This window comes from Symphalangus syndactylus, chromosome 17, assembly GCF_028878055.3.
Source record: "Symphalangus syndactylus isolate Jambi chromosome 17, NHGRI_mSymSyn1-v2.1_pri, whole genome shotgun sequence".
Lineage (NCBI taxonomy): Eukaryota > Metazoa > Chordata > Mammalia > Primates > Hylobatidae > Symphalangus > Symphalangus syndactylus.
This window is the reverse complement of record NC_072439.2, coordinates 46,439,957-46,462,821: the sequence shown is the minus strand read 5'-3', so window position 1 is coordinate 46,462,821 and position 22,865 is coordinate 46,439,957. Positions and strand designations below refer to the sequence as shown.

The 22,865-nt window shown below is 37.7% G+C and overlaps 1 protein-coding gene across 8 annotated transcripts in view; it reads right to left on the bottom strand.

Annotated features, from left to right (window-relative positions):
* ANO6 (anoctamin 6) overlaps window positions 1-22,865 on the bottom strand; it is a 237,352-nt gene that overhangs the window by 64,956 nt on the left and 149,531 nt on the right. For all 8 annotated transcript variants that reach the window (XM_055251354.2, XM_055251352.2, XM_055251351.2 and 5 more), the window contains 6 exons: window positions 22,613-22,678; window positions 21,075-21,362; window positions 20,759-20,872; window positions 18,615-18,730; window positions 11,976-12,110; window positions 1,681-1,786 (listed from right to left, as the gene is read on the bottom strand). In XM_055251354.2, the coding sequence (XP_055107329.1) occupies window positions 1,681-1,786; window positions 11,976-12,110; window positions 18,615-18,730; window positions 20,759-20,872; window positions 21,075-21,362; window positions 22,613-22,678 (825 nt within the window). The remainder of the gene's footprint in view (window positions 1-1,680; window positions 1,787-11,975; window positions 12,111-18,614; window positions 18,731-20,758; window positions 20,873-21,074; window positions 21,363-22,612; window positions 22,679-22,865) is intronic.

Sequence of the window (22,865 nt, the reverse complement as noted above, 5' to 3'; positions counted from 1 at the left end):
TGTGCTTAAGGAGGGTAGGTGGAGCAGAAGAAAGAAGAAGAGGTGGGTGTGGGGAGTGTGAAGGAGAGAACTTCTTAAGGAAAATGAAACTTCCACTTGCATCTTTGTAGATGACAATCTGCCTCTGGTGTTACTGTTGGCATCTGCCTTAAAGCCAGTGCTTCAGGATACAGCTAACTAGTTCCCTTTAGCCTCTGAGTCAGCATCACTGGAAGCAGCTTCCCTCTTACTAGCTTCAAGTCTTTTACTCTATGTGATCTACAACAGATATTTATAGTCTAGAGTTTGTGTTGGTTTGGGAGAGGGGGCTTAATTTCTAAATTAAGTGTAAAAATCCATCTGTTGACAACACCCTGCAATCAGCTTAACTAAGTAGTGAAACAATTTCTCAAACAGAGCTGGATCTGAGTAAAGTGCCTGCAATGTCAGCTGGCAAAGAATATGGTAATGACGAGAAATGCAGATTTCTTATAAATTTCTGACTTTGCCAGTTACTAGGTGGGTGACTTTGGGCAGGTTATTTGATCTCCCAGATCGCCAGTATTTTACGCTGTAAAAATGGAGATAATACCTGTTCTGCCTATCTCATAGGGTTGTTGAATATGTCAAAAGTGGTAAGTATAAGAACTATGCAAAGTATGATATAGAAAGTGGCATCAGTATAACAGCAATACATTCCATTAAAATCTGACTTACATGGAGTAGGCCACAATGTTCTAGGGACACTAGTGATTCCTAAACTCTCATGGTGGAACAAGGGGATAGAGAGAAGATCATCGGAGGAAAGCGTGGGTCAGGATTGTAAGGAAAATGCTCTGAAGTAAGCTGACCATCTTTCTATCTGTCCAGAGTTTCCAGCCTGCTTTCAGTAAGCTCCCTCCATTCTTCATGCTCGTCCGAAACTCCCCAAATTTTAAGAAGTCATAAAGCTCAGGACCATTTGCATGTATAAGGAGAGCTAGATGTGTTTTCTGGCAATGTTTTAAGACAAATACCTTTTTCATCACATATGAAACCCTTCTCATGCATAGTTACACAGACAGTCTAAATCTGACCATCAGGGTCTTTACAATCTAAGCATAGTTTTGGCACATGTTGAAAGGGGGAAAACAGAAGTACAGATTTCAGGTTTCCACTTACTTGAATTAAGGAAAATACTTACACAGGTTGAGTATCCCAAATCCAAAGTTTTTTGAGTACTGACATAATGTTCAGAGGAAATGCTCAAGGCAGCATTTCAGATTTTGGATTTTTGGATTAGGGATGCTCAACCCGTAAGTCTAAGGCAAATATTCCAAAATCCAAAATTCAAAATACCTTGGATCTCAAGCATTTCAGATAATGAATACTCAACCTGTAGTGAATCTATTAAAAAGTATGTATAAGATAAAATGGGTTTGAGATTTCTGCTTTGGTTACTTGAAATACTCAAATAGTTTAGATTCCACTATTATCTCACTGACACTCTATGAGATTTTATCTAAGGTCTTAAATCACAATTTTATTATTTGTAAAAGAGGAATAAAGCATTGTATATTAATGTCCAGAATGTTTGAAAGGTTAGTTGAAAAATATCTGAATTCCTCAGAGGAAAAAAGATACAATACTATGTTTTATCTAAATCAGCATTAGAAAAAAAATCTTTCATTAGGTGTAAATATTGGGAATAGCAAAAATTACCTTTGAGGACTCGCAAGTAATATTGAGTTTCCAGAATGGACAAAGCCTATCACACTGAGGACACATTATGATCTTGCCACCGATATCAGGACGACAAACTTCTTTGCTAAAAAGAGAGAAATAAAACTTAATTTTAAAAAATTTAATCAATTTAAAGCAGCATGGTAAAATCTAATATCTATTCACAATAAGAAACAAAACTACACCGATCTTGTAAAACTAGAAACAGAAGTGAACTTCATTAACCTGATAAAGGTTTGTTACATAAAACTCATTAAAAATCATACTAAATGGTAAAATGCTGAAAGTATTTCCTTTAGGTCAGGAATAAAGCAAAAGATTCTGCTATCACTGTTTCTGTTCAGCTGGAGGTCTCTGCCGGCGTTGTAGGTCAAGTAAAACAGGCCACAAGGATAGGCCAGGAAGAAAGAGAACTGTTATTACTAACAGATTACATGATTATCTATATAGATGACTTAATAGATCCTAAAGATAAATTATTAGAATTAATAAGTTGAGTAAAGGCCAGGTGCAGTGGCTCATGCCTGTAATCCCAGCACTTTGGGAGGCCGAGGTGGGTGAATCACCTGAGGTCATGAGTTCAAGACCAGCCTGGCCAACATGGCGAAACCCTGTCTCTACTAAAAATACAAAAATTAGTAGAGCATGGTGGTGCATGCCTGTAATCCCACCTACTCAAGAGGCTGAGGCAGGAGAATTGCGTGAACCCAGGAGGTTGAGGTTGCAGTGAACTGAGATCATGCCACTGCACTCCAGCCTGGGTGACAGAGTGAGACTCTGTCTTAAAAAACAAACCAAACCAAAAATAAGTTGAGTAAAGTTTGCTGGATGCAAAATCAATAGCAAAATACACTCAGGGACACAAAAAGGAATTATGTCCCCATACACCTGTAATCATTAGGAAAAAATTTTTAAAAAATACCATTTCAATAGTGTAAAAAATATAAAGTGTTCAGGAATAAATCTAATTCAAAATATGTTAGGATTTATAGGGAGAAAATAGAATTTTTCTGAAATGCAGTAAAGAAGGCCTACACTATCATATTCACAATTTGTAATAATCAATATTTAAAGATATTAGTTATCTCCCATTTAAGCTATAAATTCAGTGGAAAAGCAAAGGCTCAGAATAGTCAAAATACTTCTGAAGACAAAGGCATTATGGGAGGGGTTAAGAAAAACTGACCAACAGAAGAAAATAAAGAGGTCAGAAACAGACCTCTTGCCTATATAAAAACTGATTTATACCAGAGCTGGCCAAGCAAATTAGTAAAATGAGAACTGACATTTCAATAAAACGGATCTGGTACAACAGGATATCCATATGAACAAACATAAAATTGAACCCGTAATCATATTCTATATACATCAATTCCAGGTAGAAAATGAGAATGCCAACGTACCAACTTACTAGAAAAAAAATGTAGATAACCTCAGAGTAAGGAGATGTATAAACAAGAAACCCAAAAGCATAAACCACAAAGAAAAATATTGATACATTCAAGATATTTTAAAAGAATGTCATTAAAAAATAACATTAAAGGGAGAAAAATATAAGCCACAAATTGGTAAAAGTTTTGCAGACATAAAAATGACAGGATTATTTGTCAGAGTATTTAAACGACTCCTACAAATTAATACCAAAAAAAAACCTCCAAGTAACATTGCATGCTGCTCCCTCTAGGAGAAGCCATTCAGACAGGCTAGGCTTGTATGTAACTAGGACTGGAGCTGTGCAGTTAGGTGGTCTTACAAATAACTAAGGAAAAACAAATAGGAATGGGAAGCTTTCCTAGAATAGCTGAGTAAAGATCTTGGAAAAACCTCTCCCTCCATAAAAGCAATGAGAACACTGGCAAAAATTGTCAAAATCAGCCTTTGCAGAATTCTGGAAATTAACCAAGTGCTTGATGTCATCTGAGGAGCATTTATTTGAAGAAAACTGGCTAAATCTCTATAAGAATGATGACGCCTGTTAACCTGACTGATTCCCAACCCCATCTCCCTAGCTTCATGGTAGCCTTAAAAACCAACAGCCTTGTAACTATAGAAGCTGTGAAAAATAGCAGCCTAGCAGCCACTGAAGGGGAAGAAGTAGTCTAAAGCTACCCCAAAAACCCCATCCTCAGAGAAGTCTTACTATTTGACCTGACTACCAGCTCCCCCAAAAAGCTCCATGCGCAGGATTTGTCATTCTTTTTAAACCTCATACTCAGAGCTCATACTGTGAACAGCACTATCACCAAAGTGTCTGCTGAAAGCAATTGGCAAGAATTATTTTACATTGTAGCTGCTTGAGGCAGTGATACCAGTAGAGGTTAACAAGAGGTCAACAAAAGAACTTAAAAGGAAAAATTAGGAAATGAAATGTGCACAGGGGGCTCTAAAAACCTCCAACATATTCCTGAGATTGCAGAAGGCCATGCACATGTGTAGGACAGTGCACAGGGCCAAGAAAGACATGAGAAAACCTTAATCCCTTACCTCTGGCTGACTTTGAGGTTCTGCACTGGCAAGAAGGAAAAGCTAAGGAAGAGCTGAAAACTACCTGCTGGAGGGTTAAACACATTTCTTCAATACCCACTCACACACAGCCATGAGATGAGGCAAAGGCAGAGAAATGAAAATTACTGGTACTAGGCATTTAATGCAGTCACCAGCTAATCCAATCATTAGCTAACGACAAAACTTACTGAACATAGACTTCAGTGGTCACACATGACAAAGACAAGTAGTTCAGGAAAGTAAACAAAGGGAAGCAGCAGTAGCAGTGATAATAATAAACAGAAGCAACAACAAACCCTGAAGAGGGAAAATATGTGATTTCCAGATTTGCTACATTATAATACTTAAAATGCCCAGTTCTAAATGTAAAATTACAAGATACACCAAGAAATGGAAAAGTACGGTCCTAACAGAGAGAGGAAAAAGCAGTTGGTAAAACTGTCCCTGAGGACACCCAGATATTGCATTTATTAGATGAAGACTTTTTATATTTAGCAGTTATACATATTTGGAGAACTAAAGGAAATCTTGCCTAAAGAATTAAAGGAAGCATGACAAAGAGAATATCAATAGAGATAGGAATTATTAAAAAGAACCAATTAGCAAAGTACAATAACTAAAATAAAAAAATCATTAGAAGGGCTCCTCAGCAGACATGAAATAGCAGAAGAATCAGCAAACTGAAAGCTAGGTCTATTAAAATTATCCAGTCTGAGAAATGGAACAAAAAAGGAATGAGGACAAAGGAACACAGTCTCAGAAATTAGTGGGATACCATCAAATATACCAATACATACATTATAGAAGTCCCAGAGGAAAAAGGAGACAAACAGAAATAATATCTGAAGAATCAATACCTGAAAACTTCCTACATTTAATGAAAACACTATTTTGCACATCCAGGAAACTCAACAAATTCCATGTAGGATAAACTCAAAGAGATCTAAACCTAGGAGTATCATATTCAAAGTGTCTAAAGACAAAGCCAAAGGAATCATGGCAAAGGATGATGACAGCAGGAAGAGAAAAGTGATTCATCACATATAAAGGGTCCTCAATAAGATTAGCAGCTAACTTTTCATAAAAACCATGGAGGCCAGAGGCAGTGGGATGATATTTCAAAGTGCTGAAAGAAAGACCGTCAACCAAGTATTCTATATCCAGCAAACCCATCCTTCAAAAATGGAGATAAAATCTGAAAGAATCTGTTGTTGGCAGAGACCTGCTGTATTAGTCTGTTTTCACACTGCTGATAAAGACATATCTGAGACTAGTTCATTTATAAAGAAAAAGAGGTTTAACGGACTCACAGTTCCACATGGCTGGGAAGGCCTCACAATCATGGCAGAAGGCAAAAGGCATGTCTTATATGGAGGCAGGCAAGAAAGAATGAGAGTCAAGTGAAACATGTTTCCCCTTATAAAACCATCAGATCTTGTGAGACTTATTCACTACCATGAGAACAATATGGGGAAAACCACCCGCATGATTCAATTATTTCCCACCAGGTCCCTCCTACAACATGTGGTAATTACGGGAGCTACAATTCGAGATGAGATTTGGGTGAGGACGCAGCCAAATCATATCACCTGCCCTACCAGAAACACAGACTGAACATTTTTTTTTGAGACAGAGTCTCGCTCTGTTGCCCAGGCTGGAGTGCAGTGGCGTGACTTCGAATCACTGCAACCTCCGCCTCCCGGGTTCAAGCGATTCTCCTGCCTCAGCCTCCCAAGTAGCTGGGACCACAGGTGCATGTCACCACGCCCGGCTAAGTTTTTGTATTTTTAGTAGAGATGGGGTTTCACTGTGTTAGGATGGTCTCAAACTCCTGACCTCGTGATCTGCCAGCCTCAACCTCCCAAAGTTGTGGGATTACAGGCATGAGCCACCGCACTCAGCCCAGATTGAACACCTTTAATTCAAAAATCGGAATCTGAAATGCTCCAAAATCTAAAACTTTTCAAGTGCTGACATAATATTCAAGGAAAATGCTCAGTGGAGCATTTTGGATTTGGGATACTCAAATGGTAAGTATAATGCAAATTTTCCAAAATCTGAAAAAAAATCTGAAATCTGAAACGCTTCTAGTCCCAAGCATTGTGGACAAGAAACACTTAACCTATACTAAGAGAGTCCTTCAGGCTTAAATAGACACATGACAGTAACTCAAATCCACCTACAGAAGTAAAAAGCAGTAATAGATCTAACTACATATATAAATATGAAAAGTAGTATATTTTTGTATGTCACTATTTTCTTCTATCTTATTTAAAAGACACAAAGCAACAATTATGAAACTGTTGGTGAGCTTATAATGCATTAAGTTGTAATTTACATGACGATAATACCACAAAGGAGTAGAGAAGGAATAGGTCTGTACCAAAGTAAAGTTTTTGTGTACTATTTGAAATTAAAATTGCCATTAATTCAAACTATATTATTTTAAATTGTTAATTATAATCCCCAGGAAAGCCACTAAAAAAAGATAAAGAAACAATAATGGAATTAAAATGGCATACTAGAAATAACACACAAAAAAAGTAGTAATGAAGGAATAGAAAAACAAGAGACAAAAAGACACATGGAAAACAAATAGCAAAATGGCAGGTGTAACTCTTACTTCATGAGTAATTACATTAACTATAAATGAACTAAATATTAAAATCAAAAGGCAACAAGTGGAAATAAATGAAATACAGGACAGAAAAGTAACAAAAAAAATCAACTAAACAAAATTGGTTCTTTGAAAAGATAACAAAATTGGCAAACTTAGCTAGGCTGATCAAGAAAAAAAGAAGACTCAAAGGGTTAAAATCAGAAATGAAAGGGGAAACATTATTGTTACTCTTACAAAAATAAAAAGGATTATAAGGGGATATGATGCATAATTATAAGCCAACTAATTAGACAACTTAGATAAAATGGATGAATTCCTAGAAAAATATGAACTACTTAAGGTAACTCAAGCAAAAATAGAAAACTTGAATAGACCTATTTTTAACAAATAAAGAGACGGGACTAACAGAAAAAAAAAAATTCCTGCAAAGAAAAGCCCAGTCTCAGATGGCTTCACTGATGAATTCCACCTACCATTTAAAGAAGAATTAACACCAATGTTTCACAAACTCTTTTAAAAACAAAGAAGAGGGAACACTTCTCAACTCATTCTATGCGACTGGTATTATGCTGATACCAAAACCAAAGACAACATAAGAAAACTAGAGACCTAGTATCTCTTGCAAATACAGATGGAAAAATCTTCAATAAAATACTAGAAAACCAAATCCTGCCATATAAAATAAGTACCACATACTATGACCAAGTGGGATCTATCCAGGAATGCAAGGATGATTCAAAGTACAAAAGTCATCAATTCTTGTAATATACCATATTAATAGAATAATGAACAAAAAACTACACACAAGATAATGTCAATAGACACAGAAAGAGCATCTGGCAAAATCCAACACCACTCCATGATTAAAAACACTCATAAACTAGGTACAGAACTTTCCCAATCTGATAAAGAGTATCAATGAAAAAACCCACAGCTAGTATCATACTTAATGGTGAAAGACTGAATGCTTTCCTCCTAAGATCATTATATTGGAGGTTCTAGTCAGGACAACTAGGTAAGAAAAAGTAAAGGCCTCCAAATTGGAAAGGAAGAAGTAAAACTACTTCTGTTCACAGACAGCATGACATCGTATATAAAAATCTTAAGGAATCCACCCAAAATACCATTAGAGCAAATAAGCCAGTTTAGCAAGGTTGCAGCACACACACAAAAATCAATATACAAAAAAGCAATTACATTTCTATACACTACAATAGGTAATCCAAAAATTAAATTAAGGAAACAATTTATAATAGCATCAAAAGAACAATGTACTTTGAATAAATTTAAGAGAAAAAACAAGCATGAGACTTTTACACTGAAACTATAAAATATTGTTAATAGAAATGAAAGACCTAAATAAATGAAAAGACATCCTGTGTTCAGGGATTAAAAGACTTAATATTGTTAAGATGGCAATACTCTCCAAACTGACCTATGGAATCAACATTATTCTTATCAAAATCCTAGAAATAGATAAGCTGATCCTAAAATTCACATGGAAATGCAAAAGACCCAGAATAGCCAAAACAATCTTGAAAAAGAAAAACGAAAATTTGAAGTTTCCAATTTCAAAACTGACTATAAAGTTACAGTGATCAACAAAGTGTGGTACTTGCATAAAATGCAGACATGTAGATCAGTGGAAAACAACTGAGTCTATAAAAAAACTCTTAAATTTTTGGCCAACTGCTTTTCAACAATGGTGCCAAGATAATTAAACAGAGAACAGTCTTTTCAAAAACGGTGCTAGTATACCTGGATATACACATGGAAAATGATAGAGTAGGACCCTATCTCATGCCATTTACAAAAATTAACTCAAAATAAATCATAGACCTACATCCATAAAAGTCTTAGAAGATAAATGTTAAAAAAAACTTCATGACTTTGGATTACGAATGGTTTCTAAGACATGACACCAAAAGCACAAATAACAGAATAAAAGGTAAACTGGAGATCATCAAAATTAAAAATAATTTTGTTTCAAAGGATACTATTAAGAAAGTGAAAACATAATCCATAGAATGGGAGAAAATATTTTCAATGTATCAGGTATAGTTTGAATGTGTCTTTTCCAATTTAGGTATTGCCAGTGTGGTAATATTAAGAGGTGGAGACTTTAACAAGTGATTAGGCCATGAGGGTTCATCCTTCATGAATGGGATTAGGTGCCCTTATAAAAGGAGCTGATGAAGGGAGTTCTCCCCACTTGCCCTTATGCCTTCTGTTATGTGAAGACGCAGCATTCCTCTCCTTCAGAGGATGCAGCCCTCACCAGACACCAAATGCCAGCAAATTGATCTTGGAATTTCCAGCCTCTGTAACTATGAAAAGTAAATTTCTATTCTTTACAAATTACCTGGTCTGTGGTACTGTGTTATAGCAGCACAAACAGACTAAGACAATATCCAATAAGAGACTTCTATCCCAAATATATAAAAAAATGCTTACAACTCAACAATAAAAAGACAACACAACTAAAATAGGCAAAGGACAGATTTTTCTCCAAAGAAGCTATACAAATGACAAACACGTGAGAAGATGCTCACCATCAGTAGACATTAGAGAAAACAAAGTCAAAACTGCAATGACATTCCACTTCATACCAACTAGAATGGCAATTTTTTTTTAAGTGCTGATGAGGATGTGAAGACATTATTGTCCTCATACATTGCAGGTGGAATATGCAGTCATTTTGGAAAATATTATGGCAGTTCCTCAAAATGTTAAACCTACAGTTACTGTATATCCCAGCAATTCCATTCTTTGTTGTATTCTCCAGAGATGTGAAACCATGTGTCCACACAAACACTTGTTCATGAATGTTCATAGCAGAATTATTCGTAACAGCCAAAAAGTAGAAACAACTCAAATGTCCATCAATTAATGAATAAACAATGCAGTTTATACACACATAATGGAATATTATTTGGCCACAAAAATGAATCAAGTACTGATACATGCTACAACATGGATGAACCTTGAAAATAGTAGGTGAAATGAAAGAAGACAGTCACAAAAGGCTTTATAATGTATAGTTCCACTTTTATGAAATGTCCAGAACAGGCAAATCCATAGAAACAGGAAGTAGATTGTTGGTTGCCAGGGGCCAAGGGAAAGAGGGATTAGGGAGTGAGTGCTAATGGGCACTGGTTTCTTTTGAGGGCAATAAAAATGTTCTAGAATTAGATGGTGGTGATCACAACTTGGTGAATGCACTTAAAACACCTGTTTACACATTTTTAGTATTTTCAATTTTATTACATACTGAGTAGATTCACAAGAATAGAAAACATTTAAAATATTTAAATACTTTTATGAAACGTCCAGAATAGGTAAATCCCTAGAAACAGAAAGCAAATAGATTAGTGGTTGCCAGGGGCTAAGAGAAAGGGGTACACCTAAATTGTGCACTTTAGAAAAGGTCATTTTATGGTATATAAATAACGTCTCTATATAACTGTTATTTTTAAAAGGGGGCATAAGGGCCGGGCACAGTGGCTCACGCCTGTAATCCCAGTACTTTGGGAGGCTGAGGCGGGTGGATCATCTGAGGTCAGGAGTTTGAGAACAGCCTGGCCAACATGGTGAAACCCCGTCTCTACTAAAAATACAAAAATTAGCCAGGTGTGGTGGCGCAGCCTGTAATCCCAGCTACTCAGGAGGCTGAGGCAGGAGACTCGCTTGGACCCGGGAGGCGGAAGTTGCAGTGAGCTGAGATGACGCCACTGCACGCCAGCCTGGGCGACAGAGCAAGACTGCTCGCCCGCAACCAAGAAAAAGGAGGGACATAAGCTTTAAACAGGTATTCGATAGAAACTATAAAAGTAACTGAAAATACTTATAATTTAGATATTTTAAAGATATCTCATAATTAAATAATTAAAGCCAAATAGTTTTGAGCACAGGCAGTATATCCCCAAGAACTTCCCTCCATTTTCTGCAAATTAATCTGTGTGAAATACTAGGAAATATGTGGTGTAACTATCATGGTGATTTCGTAAAATAAGTTATAACAAGAACAACCCATGAGGACCTTATAAAAATGCAACTTTAGCACTTTGAAATGTATTTTTGAGATTTTTTTCTTTTTTTTAAACTAGAACAATGTACAAACCAACAGAGAAGCTGAAGACAAATTTAGAGAAAAGGTAACAACATTCAGCCTTTGGCCCAAAACTCTTTTTCAGTGAGGAGGGAAGAGTACTTCAAAAGCCATCTGCAGCTCTCAAGCTAAGAAGCCATAATGGGTACAACATGCTCAGAATCCTCTGTTAAATCGAAGGGTAATTATGTCTATCCATCAGGGCTGCCATGTAAGCAACTACCTCAGGAGCAGGCTGACATGCTTCAGCCTTGAAAAATTTGGTTATCAGCTCATTGCTGGTGCCCAGAAATTTTGACCTGGCTGGCACACCTGGATAGCGGCCAGATATCAAGAGAAAATGCCTGGTTCCGTGCTACATCCCTGCTGGAAGTTGAGACCACCAAAAGCAGAAGTCTAATAATACCATTCAGAATAGTGATGGTGAAATTTAGAGTGCTTTGGCACCCACATATGTCCCTTTAGACAGTGCAGCTGGTGTGTGAATTTCAACCTCAGCACAAACTAATTTTTCATTACATTTTTTTAAACATTTGTATCAACTATTTTTTAATGTAAAAACCAAAACAACTATTGAGTTTTTAAACACGCACTTTTAGTAGTAAGAAATCATTTCTAAAAGTAAAACAAAATAAAACAAAAAACAAAACCCCTCACAATTTTCCCAGTGGAACCCTGAAGAAATCAGAGCTGCTTTTGGCTCACATCTGCAGGGCTGAGTGTACATTCCTCTAGGGGCCAAAAGTTCAAGGGCAATCCTCCCGCCTCCAGTCCTCCTTTCTTTTTCAAACAAAATATTGTCTTAAAATATTGGAGTGTTTCCTAAGGGTAATATTCATGTCAGAAACTGGGTTGGATTATCTAAGAAAAAAATTTTTCCATTTCACTTAGTTATTATGCTCAGAACAAAAGGGATATATCATCCCAAGCAATGAATGTTCTGCAATCAGTCTTGTCTTACCAAAACAGTTTAAGACCATGAAAATAATTTTATGTCTAATAAACTTTTCAGCATGGCAACAAGGAATAAACAGAGGTTACCTCCATGTACAGTTATCTTGATTAAGATATCCATAGAGAAAGCAAGCCACTCCTACAACTGCGGCCAGGAGAAGCATCTGAGTGTAATAGCCCAGCCAAGCAAAGTAGATTCCAATCTTCTCTCCATAATATTTCCTGAAGAAAGACAGAAATTATTTTTAGAAGATGCAAATAATTACTCCATAGCTTCATCCTAATATTAATTTCTGATTTTAAATAAAGGAGGCTTTAAGCTTAAACCTGACTCGATTCACCCTTAAAACATTCATTTTCACAGCAGACCCTGAATTCTACTACGAAACAAAGTATATGACACATTATAGAAGAACTGATCACTATCGCTGGTTTGCCTGGTGAAAGTACATTAAAATACGGCAAGGGAGAGAAAAATGCTGATTATGGAATAAATACAGAGTATTACTATCATTCTTTGTAAAGACCAGCACTATTTTACACATTCTCCAAAAGACTGTTCTTTATATGCATGAGACAAATGAACATGAACAATCTGCTCAGTTATTTGCTTTTACTTAACTACAGAAGTTCCTTGGAGAAAATGTAACGTTAAGTCACAAATACAGTTAAGCCTTAACACAGGTTTGAACTGCACAGATCCACTTAAATGTGGATTTTTTTTCAATGAAAGATAAACCTAGTGTGCCTGCCTCTCCTGCCTCCCCTTCTACTTCCTCCACCTCTTCACCCCTGAGACAGCAAGAATAACCCTCCTCTTTTTCCTCTTCCTCAGCCTACTCAATGTGAAGACAAGGATGAAGACCTTTATGATGATCCATTTCCATTTAGTGAATGGTAAATATACTTTCTTACGATTTCTTAATAACATTCTTTTCTCTAGCTTAACTTTATTGTAAGAATATAGTATATAATACATATAACATTCAAAATATGTGTTAATTGACTGTTCAATGTTATTGGTAAGACTTCCAGTCAACAGCAGACCATTAAAAGTTTAAAGGGAGTCAAAATTTATATGCAGGTTTTCGACTGCATGTGTGTGCGGGTGTCACTGCCCTACCCCTGTGTTGTTCAAGGGGCAACTGTAATAATAAGAAAAAAAATACTAATCTGTAGTGGAATATCTCTCTAACCAAAATTTTTGCAAAACTCATGTGAGAATGAAAGAGGGAAGGATGCATATGATTGAGGAATCCATCACCCTGTATTCCTTATATCTAGCTCTTCTATTTTTTCCCTAAGTTTTAAAAACTGGTTAATGGTATACTCTGGGGTAAAACTGAAGAAGCCAGGTAGGCAAGATTAAAGAGTGCAGGCTGACCAAGAAGCAGTGCCAGAATTGTTCCTGAAAGGAAGGTCAAGTACAGTTAGGCAGAAAGAGTGTTTAGGAATGAAGAGACGGTTCAGGTGACTGCTGCTGTTGCTGATATTCCCCAAGAATGACTCATTTCTGCCTTCATCTTGATCTGTACAATAAGGAGATTCACTTAACTCTGAGGCCTACGTGAGACATCAGGCTCAGTATGGAGCTGGGCTGAACTCCTCGGTCTTAGCCTCGTGGGGACTTAGCTCTGAGCAAAACCTGGAGTCCTGGGAGACTTCAGACAGGAACATCCCTGGGCTGGACAAGCACTCACAGGGAAGGTCTGAGACCAGTTCCATGGGTCACAGGCCTGGGTGTAGGTCACATCCACAGGGAAAAAGGAAGAGCTGAGACAGACCTGAGGGTGGAACTGGGAGATGGGAGGAACACAGTGTGCTGATTTTCACGTGACTGGAGCTTTGCTCTCTGGCTCATGGAAGGCAGGCAAATGGCAGGCTCAGGATACAGCCTGGGAGAGAAGTCTGGCCATGGGTTTGAGACGCCTTGGCCTCTTTTTTAGTTATGCTTTCTGTAATAAGTTTTCATCAGCCATCCATCCTGGAAATGCCATATTTAAATTGGAAAGAATCTTAGAAGTTGCCTGGTCCAACCTCCCAATAATAAAAAAAATCCTGCTGTAAAGAGCTGGTCAGGCAGTCTCTGCTTGGTTATTTACTGTGACAAGGAGTTCAATACTTTCTAAGGCATCCCTGTTACATTGTAGGCAAGGCCAGAAAGATTTTTCAAATCTTAAAAGGAAATCTATCTCTTAGTTCTTGCTGAAAAGCTAGAAATAATGAGGATTCCTTCAAATGCAGTATTTTCTAATCATTGTCCCTCTCTGCCAAACAACTCCCAACTCTTAAAATCAATTTAACAAAATTCAGCTTTGATTTTTTAAATCAAAGTTACAAGTATACAGTCATTAAATAGTCTAATAGCTCTAAAAGGCTGGTTATAAAAAGGAGCAGACCCTACCCCCTCCCCTATTTCCTGCTGTCCAGAAGCAGTCACTTTAAACTTTTATAGTTGATGCTTAGAATATTTACTTCCCTATCTCTAAATAACATGCAAGAAGTGCTGCTTATTGATTTTTCAGTTTTATGCATCACCTATTGACTTTCTATTCTGGAAGATGTGGATTAAACTCTCTTTCAACCCCTTGCCTCATCGAAACATTCAACATCTCTATTCCTGCCATCCTGACATAGTTAACATTATAATTTTTGGTTAGATTAATATTCTTGCTTTACATTATTATGATTCTGTAAACACTATTCACAGCTGAATCAAGTCACTGCTGTAATTACTTTTTCCTCCCTGCTCAATATCTTGTTCTCCCTAGAGTTAATAATTGTCTTGATGGTTCATTGCTTAGTTTTCTGTGTACTTATCAGCAATTCAACCCCAGACTCTCCCCTAATGTGTAACTTTCTCAGTAGGCTCAAACATACGAGATTGTCTGTCAGTTTCAACTCCTTGAATAAATGCCCTCAGACCTCCTCCAACCTTGACTGATGACTCTTCAAACCCCACCACAGAACTGTGTCACCTGGGATCTCTCTGTCCCTCTCTCGTGCTGGCATTTCCTGCATTTCCTGTTTACTAACTCTTAGGTCTTCCTTCTTGGTGGAGCACCTCCTCCATTACCTTGCACATCTAAACTGTGAAAATTCCTCATACTTAAGTTTGAGCATACATAGAGTTATATATATATGGTCAAACTTTCCTTAGACATGTGAAGTTACTGCTGTCTTTTAGTGTGTAGTGTCATTGAGAAGCACAATGCTATTGAGTCTTGATCCTTTGTATGATTTTCTTTTCATTTTGCTTTCCAAAGGATAGCAGGATCTTCTCTTTGTCCCCAGCGTTCTGAGCTGTCGTGTTGGAGTGACTCAGTGGCTCTATTTTCATCCTCTAGGCTGGGTACTCCGCAGGCTCTTTCCACCTAGAGACTCGTGATATTCAGATCTTCAGATACTTCTCTGGAAGCACTTCTCAGATTTCTTCCCTACATTTTTTCTCCTCTGGTTTCTCACACTCCTATTATTTATACATTGTACCACCTGGACTGATCTAATTTTTTATCTTTTCCCCCTTTTCTATCCCTTTATAAGTTTTGCTCTATGCTCTGCCTAATTTCTTCAACTTCATTTTTCTAATGCCTTCTATTGGCGTTTCTCTGTCTAATCACATTTTCAGTTTCCAAGAGCTAGATTTTATTCTCACAACAATTCTTTTTTATAGGCTCTGCCCTTGTCTTGTGAATACCCTATTTTCTTTTATTACTCTGGGGGTAAAAACAGGATTTTGGAGGGAAACTTTTCTTTTTTACCTGTGCAAAGTCTGGTTCCCCTAGGTTGCTGTTTCCAGTTTGGTTTGCTTTTTGGGAACCAAATGGAATGAGCCCATTTTCCCTTCAGTAATCCCTGGGAACCACAGATGAGGTTTAATAGCCTGAATGCTCAAGGGGTTACTAGTGGGAAGCAATGAAGGGAAAGAACATGTGGACCAGGGACAGGGGATAGTAAATGCATTTCCCCTAGCAAAATATATTTAAAATAGTTGGGAAATTTTCTTTACTAAAGAAAAAAAAATAAAAAATAAAAAATAGAGCACATAAAAAATGATTAAGAACCCATCACTCTGTTATCAGATGCTACTGGTTTAACATAAAAGGAAATTAATAAAATGGAAACTTCGCATGAATGTCAACCTCAAATATTTACATACGTACAAATATCTTTTAAAATCTTATTTTACAGGGTAAACAGAGTTAATGAAAGTGCCTCTTCATGACTGTAATCTTGGTGATAAAAATGAATGACAAGGGAATCTGAGTATGACCACATAAAATAATGAAATCTCTTATGAAATAATGAATCTAAGCAATGATCGTTGATAGCTGCTATCATCACAAAAAAGAGACAACTGAACATTATATACCTTCTGATATAAGTACTCAACTCCACGTATCACATATTCTTGTATAAAATCTAACCTCAATCAGATTAAGCTTCTAGATGAGGATCCAATTACTTAGCTAATGCAAATACACAAATTACTTAGATATAGCATATACAGAGGAACATGTTCAACACCACCACAGGAGAGAATGAAATTAGCAAAATAGGGAATGGAAGGCATTCTTTCAACAAAGGCAAGGAAAATAAGAAATAAACAGTGAAACTGAGACCAGAAGAAATTTGAGAGATTGTATTAACTGCAACCTCTTGACCATATTTGGATCCTGCTTTGAACTAAAAAACCATTAAGTTTTTTTTTTTGGACAATAAGGGAAATCTGAATCCTGATTATCTGATGATATTAAATAATTTTTTTTTTTTTTTTTTTGGAGACAGGGTCTTACTCTGTTGCCCTAGAGTGCAGTGGCACAATCATAGCTCACTGCAGCCTCAAACTCCTGGACTCGAGCAATTCTCCCGTCTCAGTCTCCTGAGTAGCTGGGACTACAGGTGTGAGAGCCATCATGCCTGGCTTTTTTTTTTTTTTTTTTTAAGACTGGATCTCACTATGTTGCTCAGTCTGGCCTCGAACTCCTGGCCTCAAGCAATCCTCCTGCCTTGGCTTCCTAAAGTGCTGGGATTACAGGAATGAGTCACCTCACCCAGCCTTCCTTTTCAAAAGGGGATATTCTGGTTATGTTTAAAAGACACCTTATTTAGAAACAGAAGCTAATGAAATGACGTGACATTTGGAATTTGCTTCAAAATGATCCAGTGGAGTGGGGAGGGAAAGAAGTGGGAGTAAAAGTGAAACAAGATTAGCTATGAGTTTATAATTTTTGGAGCTGGGTGACAGATGAATGCAGGCTACGATACTCTATTTCTGTATATATTTGAAATTTCCCACGGTAAATGTAAAACAAAACAAATATTCATTTGTTTAAAACTCTCACTTTTAAGGTCTAGTAATTTTCTCAAGTAGGTGGCAAGTGCATGGGGCGCTGAGACACCATAAAAAAACAGGTACGTGGCTCCAGGCAGACAAAGTTAACTCTCCTCTCCTCTTCACTCTCCACATCCAATCCATAAACAAGTCCTGTCGACTTGACTCCCCAAACACATCCCAAATCTGCTCCCACAGTCTCCTGCCTGGCTCAAACAGCCTCCTCCCTAGTGGTCTCCCTGCTCCCTGTACCCCTTATAATCTATTCTCCACATTATCTTTGCAAAATGTGAATAGGATACAATCACTTAAACATTTAAAATATCACAACTGCTTCTCACTGCAATTGAAGTCTAAACTCTTTTTGGTGGTCCTGCTACCCCTCTAACTTCATGTCTTATTCTGCTTCTCACTAGCACTGGTCTTTGATGTTTCCTCAAACTTGCAAAATGTGTGTGCATCTCAGGGCCACTGTACAAACTGCCCCTATTCCTAGAAGGACTTCTCCCAAGTCCTCAAAGTACTGGCTCCTCTTCACTATCCGGTCTCAGCTTAAATGTCACCTCCTCAAAGATAACTCCCTCAACTCACTTCCCACTCTGCCCTCCCATCCTATTGCTCTGTTATTTTCTTCACTTCTATTAGAAATTCTGTTTATTTATTTTCATGTTTTATTGGCTTGTTTGGGTGTTCTTGGTCTATCTCCCACAAGCCAGTATCCTCAGCCCTGCCCAAACAATGTAATCTTCTGGAGGAAAACCAACAGGGTACCTTGGGAAGAAAAACTCTTGAGCTAGTCATTGTATCTTGTGAGATACAACGAAATAGAACCTAGAGGCAGACACAAGAAAAGAGCAAAAATGTATGTCTTACCATACAATAGAAGCTACATCTAACATTTACTTCTGTGCAATACAGAATTTGGTGGGTCTGCATCCCAGTTCCTGGGGGGGGGGGTAACCTCTAAACCCTTGAAACTTCCTGAGAGATAGGAGTGCCTTTTTATTCATAGTGGGACCCTAGGACTATGCCTGATAGTTTATGCCAGTGAAGTGGCTCATGGTGGGCCTCTAGAGAGTTTGTGCTAATGAGATGACTGAGGGTGGAGGCTGGCCATGCCAGAAAGATCAACCATGTGATTGGAGAACTGGAGCTTTGAGCCACATATTACTGGCCATCTTCCAGGGGGAGGATGATACTGGAGATGGGTAATGATTCAATTAATCATGCCCACATAATTAAGCCTCAATAAAAACCCTGGCCAATGAAGCTCAGCACTGTGGGTCAGCTCCCTTCACTGGCAAGAGTTTTGATGAGTACTGTCACATTCAGATGCTGTGGGGGTAACACCCTGAGTGCCTCCCCCTGGAGTACTCCCTACAACCCCTCACCTGATAAGATCCAAGGGCTGCTTTTTGTATATGCTTCGAGGATGAGCCCATTCTCTGTAGAGAAGGTACCGTTCATTAGGGCAGCTGGGATCCTCTGACTGACGGCGGAATTTGCACTGTGACACAGAAGGGAACATGTAAGCACCATAATCATCATGTTTTCACAAATCTGCTTCTTAAATGTGATACAAATACTTGATAGCCAATTGTGAACCAAGGGGTCCTCACCTTCTGGAAGGGGTGGAAATACCATCTAATTTTTAGTGATTCTTAACCAGGCATGGTACTACTCTCCTTGGGGGTCATTTATGAATGTGGGCAGGGATGAACGATTGGGTGTTACAATCCTGGGGAGCACTGCAGGGACTCTGTGAGGGCCCCAGAGATGCTTAAAATGCTTTAAGTGGGGCAGTCCTACACAATGAAAAATTGGGCCACCCAAGTGCCCAAATCACCACACCAGAGGAACACGTGATAACCCACCCCTCTCCTTGGACAATGGGGAAACCAGGGCCTTGGCTGGTTAGCAGCAGGGTCAATTCTAAAACCTAGGCTTCTTTGCCCCCAGTTCAGCAGTTATTCTGTGATAACATACAGAAAACAAACAACAAAGCTTGGTATCATGTTATACACTTAGCTTATTCAAGAAACAAAACTTCCTGCTTAAATCCAGTTGCCTTTTTTTCTGACTCATTTTTCTTCTTCTGGCACTAGAACCAGATTACCACCTAGCCAAATCAGGGCACAGGCCCTGACCTTCACACACCTCCCTCTCAAATACCACATGGAACCATTTGTTAGCCTGAATACAGGACCACTGCAATTAGAAGAGGCTTCAGTGGAAAAGACCTGGCCAACAGCAAATGTCAACTGTTAGAGAACCTTGGCATCCCAAATTAATATTCGTGACAGCTATTTGCAAGTGGCCTCAAAATTCATGTCCTGTTATTCGCAATTAGCTAAACTCAGTGGGGCACAAAAGTAAAACACATGGACTGTCAGGCTGGATGGCTACATTGGGTCTCTTAGGATCAGTATTTACTTCACCCAGCTCCTTGTTCTCTACTTTTCCATGTGTATCAAGCTGCTGTTTAGTGTCCTAGTTTTATTATGTTATTTAGTACATTTCCATATTGTCTCTATCCACAAATACATGTACTATACAGTAGCAATTACCAATCTCAGTCTTTGCTTTCTTTGGTCTTACAGAGTCAGATAAATTGATAGTGAATATAACAAAGTAATAATGCAATATAATATAGTATTTAATTTATTTCAATGACAGAGTTTAAACAGCTTTAGTTATAATGTCCCTGCATTTACAGTGGTCACATTTTAAAAATTTCATTTCATGAGAGATGTTCTCGGCTAGAGAAGTACTCTTGAATTTGAGGGGTTGCTGTAGTCTCAGAAAGTAGTCCTTAAAAAAATGTCAACCATCTGGGGTACTGCCATTGTCACAACAACCCTGACAGATGCCTTTTTAAAAGCCCAGGGATATTCCAGGGGACAGTTTGAAAATCGTATTCCAAATGAGGAAGAAAAGTCTATGTTACAGAAAATGATAAATGAGAAGGTCTAACATGTATTTTGCTGACAAAAAACTAACCTTTTTTGGTTGATAATAACATCTGTTAGTAATTATGAAAATAGCTAACACTTATAATAGTATTTATTATATGCCAGGGACTAACATTTGGATTAATTTAATGGATTAATTTAATCCTCTTAACAACTCTAGGAGGTAGGTAATAATTTATCCCCAGCTTATTGATGAGGAAATGGAGGAAGAAAGGCTAAATGACTTTCACAAGGTCATCCAGCTAGAAAGTGGCAGGGCAGGCATTTTGGTCTCAGAGATGCTAACACAGATTAACTGCTAATCTATACTGCTTTACACATTAACTGTGAGAGAGGTACTGTCCATTCATTCATTCGCCCCTTTAAAACTGAGTATCTGTATACCTGGGATCCATCTGTGAACAAAAGACCTAGTTCTTACCCTAAATGAGCTTGTAATCTTGCAGTATGTTCCCTTCATTTTACTGAGGAAGAAACTTACAGTCAGGAAAGTTAGCCCTTTGCTATTATCAACACCTGAGTATACAGAAGGCCTTTTCATTTATTTTTGCCTTTTAACTTACATCATGGAGTGGGAAAGCTGCCTTGTAGATACCAGAGTTTACAAGTCTGTTGATCCCAAACTTGCTAACATTGTTTATCACTTGATACTTGACCCGAGAGAGGATGAAGTAAACCTAAAAAGATTCCAAAATAGAGTATGCAGTTTATATAGTGTAACTAACCAATCCAATCATTGTTTACTACTATAACATGAATCTGCTGGCGTATTTCTTTTCTTTTTGTGCAGTTTTTAAAAATAAAACCAAACCAACCAAACCACAAAACAGCAGGTTCCAAATTACCCCAAGACAGCAACTAAATTTGGTTTAGACTTACGATGCGGCTTCTAGTGGCTGGATTGAAGAAAGCATCTCTATCAACAATGTAAAAATCATTCATCCGGTTCTTCTCAAATGGGGCAGTGAAAAACTCTTGCTCTGGCTTGATGATGCTTTCATCTACACTGAGGACTTTGGTAAACCAGTTGAGTGTACCAAAGGCTGAGGACCGGTTTTTCAGATCATTGGGTTTCAGAGGCAATTTGATGTGCATTACCTCAGCATACGTACATAACACCTCCCACGGTGCGTGTACTTTTACAAATACAAGCTTGTCATCCGATACCTATATTGGAAAAATAAAAACACAGAACAAGAAACCAACTCTTTTCACAATTTTAAAACACATAGATTTTTCTTATGTTGTTGGTAGCTTTAACAAAAAAATACAGAGAACACCACTAAAAGTGAAGATAACAATAAAAACAGATTTGCAAACCATTATAAATTTTTGCCTTAAAGACAATTTCTTGGTTTGAATCATTAAGGAAGTAATTCAAATCATCATAGTTCATAAAACTATGAATTTATAAAATGAAGAAAACCAAACTTATTTGTCTATCACTCTACCCTAATTATTGACTTAAAGTAAAAACACTAGAATATTCATTGATTGCAGTGCTATCATAATGAAAAATTTTTAATTGTCTAAGCCTCGAATGAACTGTTTGTCTATCTGTTCAATATCATATTATGTGGCTGTTAAAAATGTCAAAGAATTATATTTATTGACATAAATCCATTTGCTAGGCCAGGCGCGGTGGCTCACGCTTGTAATCCCAGCACTTTGGGAGGCCGAGGCGGGCGGATCACCAGGTCAGGAGATCGAGACCACGGTGAAACCCCGTCTCTACTAAAAATACAAAAAATTAGCCGGGCGTGGTGGCTGGCGCCTGTAGTCCCAGCTACTCAGAGAGGCTGAGGAAGGAGAATGGCGTGAACCCGGGAGGCGGAGCTTGCAGTGAGCCGAGATTGCGCCACTGCACTCCAGCCTGGGCAACAGAACAAGACTCCGTCTCAAAAAAAAAAAAAAAAAAAAAAAAAAAAAATCCATTTGCTATATATTAAAGGGAAAAAGCAAATTATAAAACTGTGAAGTGGTAATTTTCTCCTTTTTGAAAGATAAAAAATGTGTACATATATATTTTTGAGGAAAACAGCTCAGAAGGACTGCAAAATTATTTATGGATAATTAAGATACAGATTATTTTCCTTATTCTTATGTTTTCTAATTTTTTACCATAAACTATTTTTTGTATAACAAAAAAGCTTTTAGAAGTTTCTTAAAGGAAGAAAATAATCATTCATACATGCATTCATTGTAAAATTCGTTGGCTATTAAAAAAGATCTGCTAGTTTTGATCAGAAAAAAAGAATACATTCTACACAATGCAGATTTTGATTGACTCCTCTCCCAGTCTATGACTAAGATGTGGCCAGGGCTGTGTGTTTCCAATGTCACCCAAGTATTCCAAGTGGCACGAAGCTGCCCAAGAACAGTGGTCAGCCAAGGGCTGAAAACGGACCAGTACTTACTGATCTTGTTGCTTCTAACTGCAGGCCATGACAGATAAGGTTAGATTCATATGCTTGTCTTTTCCTCTGTCAAAAGAAATTGGAATATATGTTAGACCTTTAGTTTACCAAAGGCAGAAAAAGGCATTTTTTAAAACAATATTAATAACAAAACGAAGCTAGCGTGGACCTGAAAAAGAAATGCATCAGCTCCAAATGGAATAGAAGAAATGAAGCAGCTCTTGCTGCTGGTGACGTGTAAGTGTTGGATCCC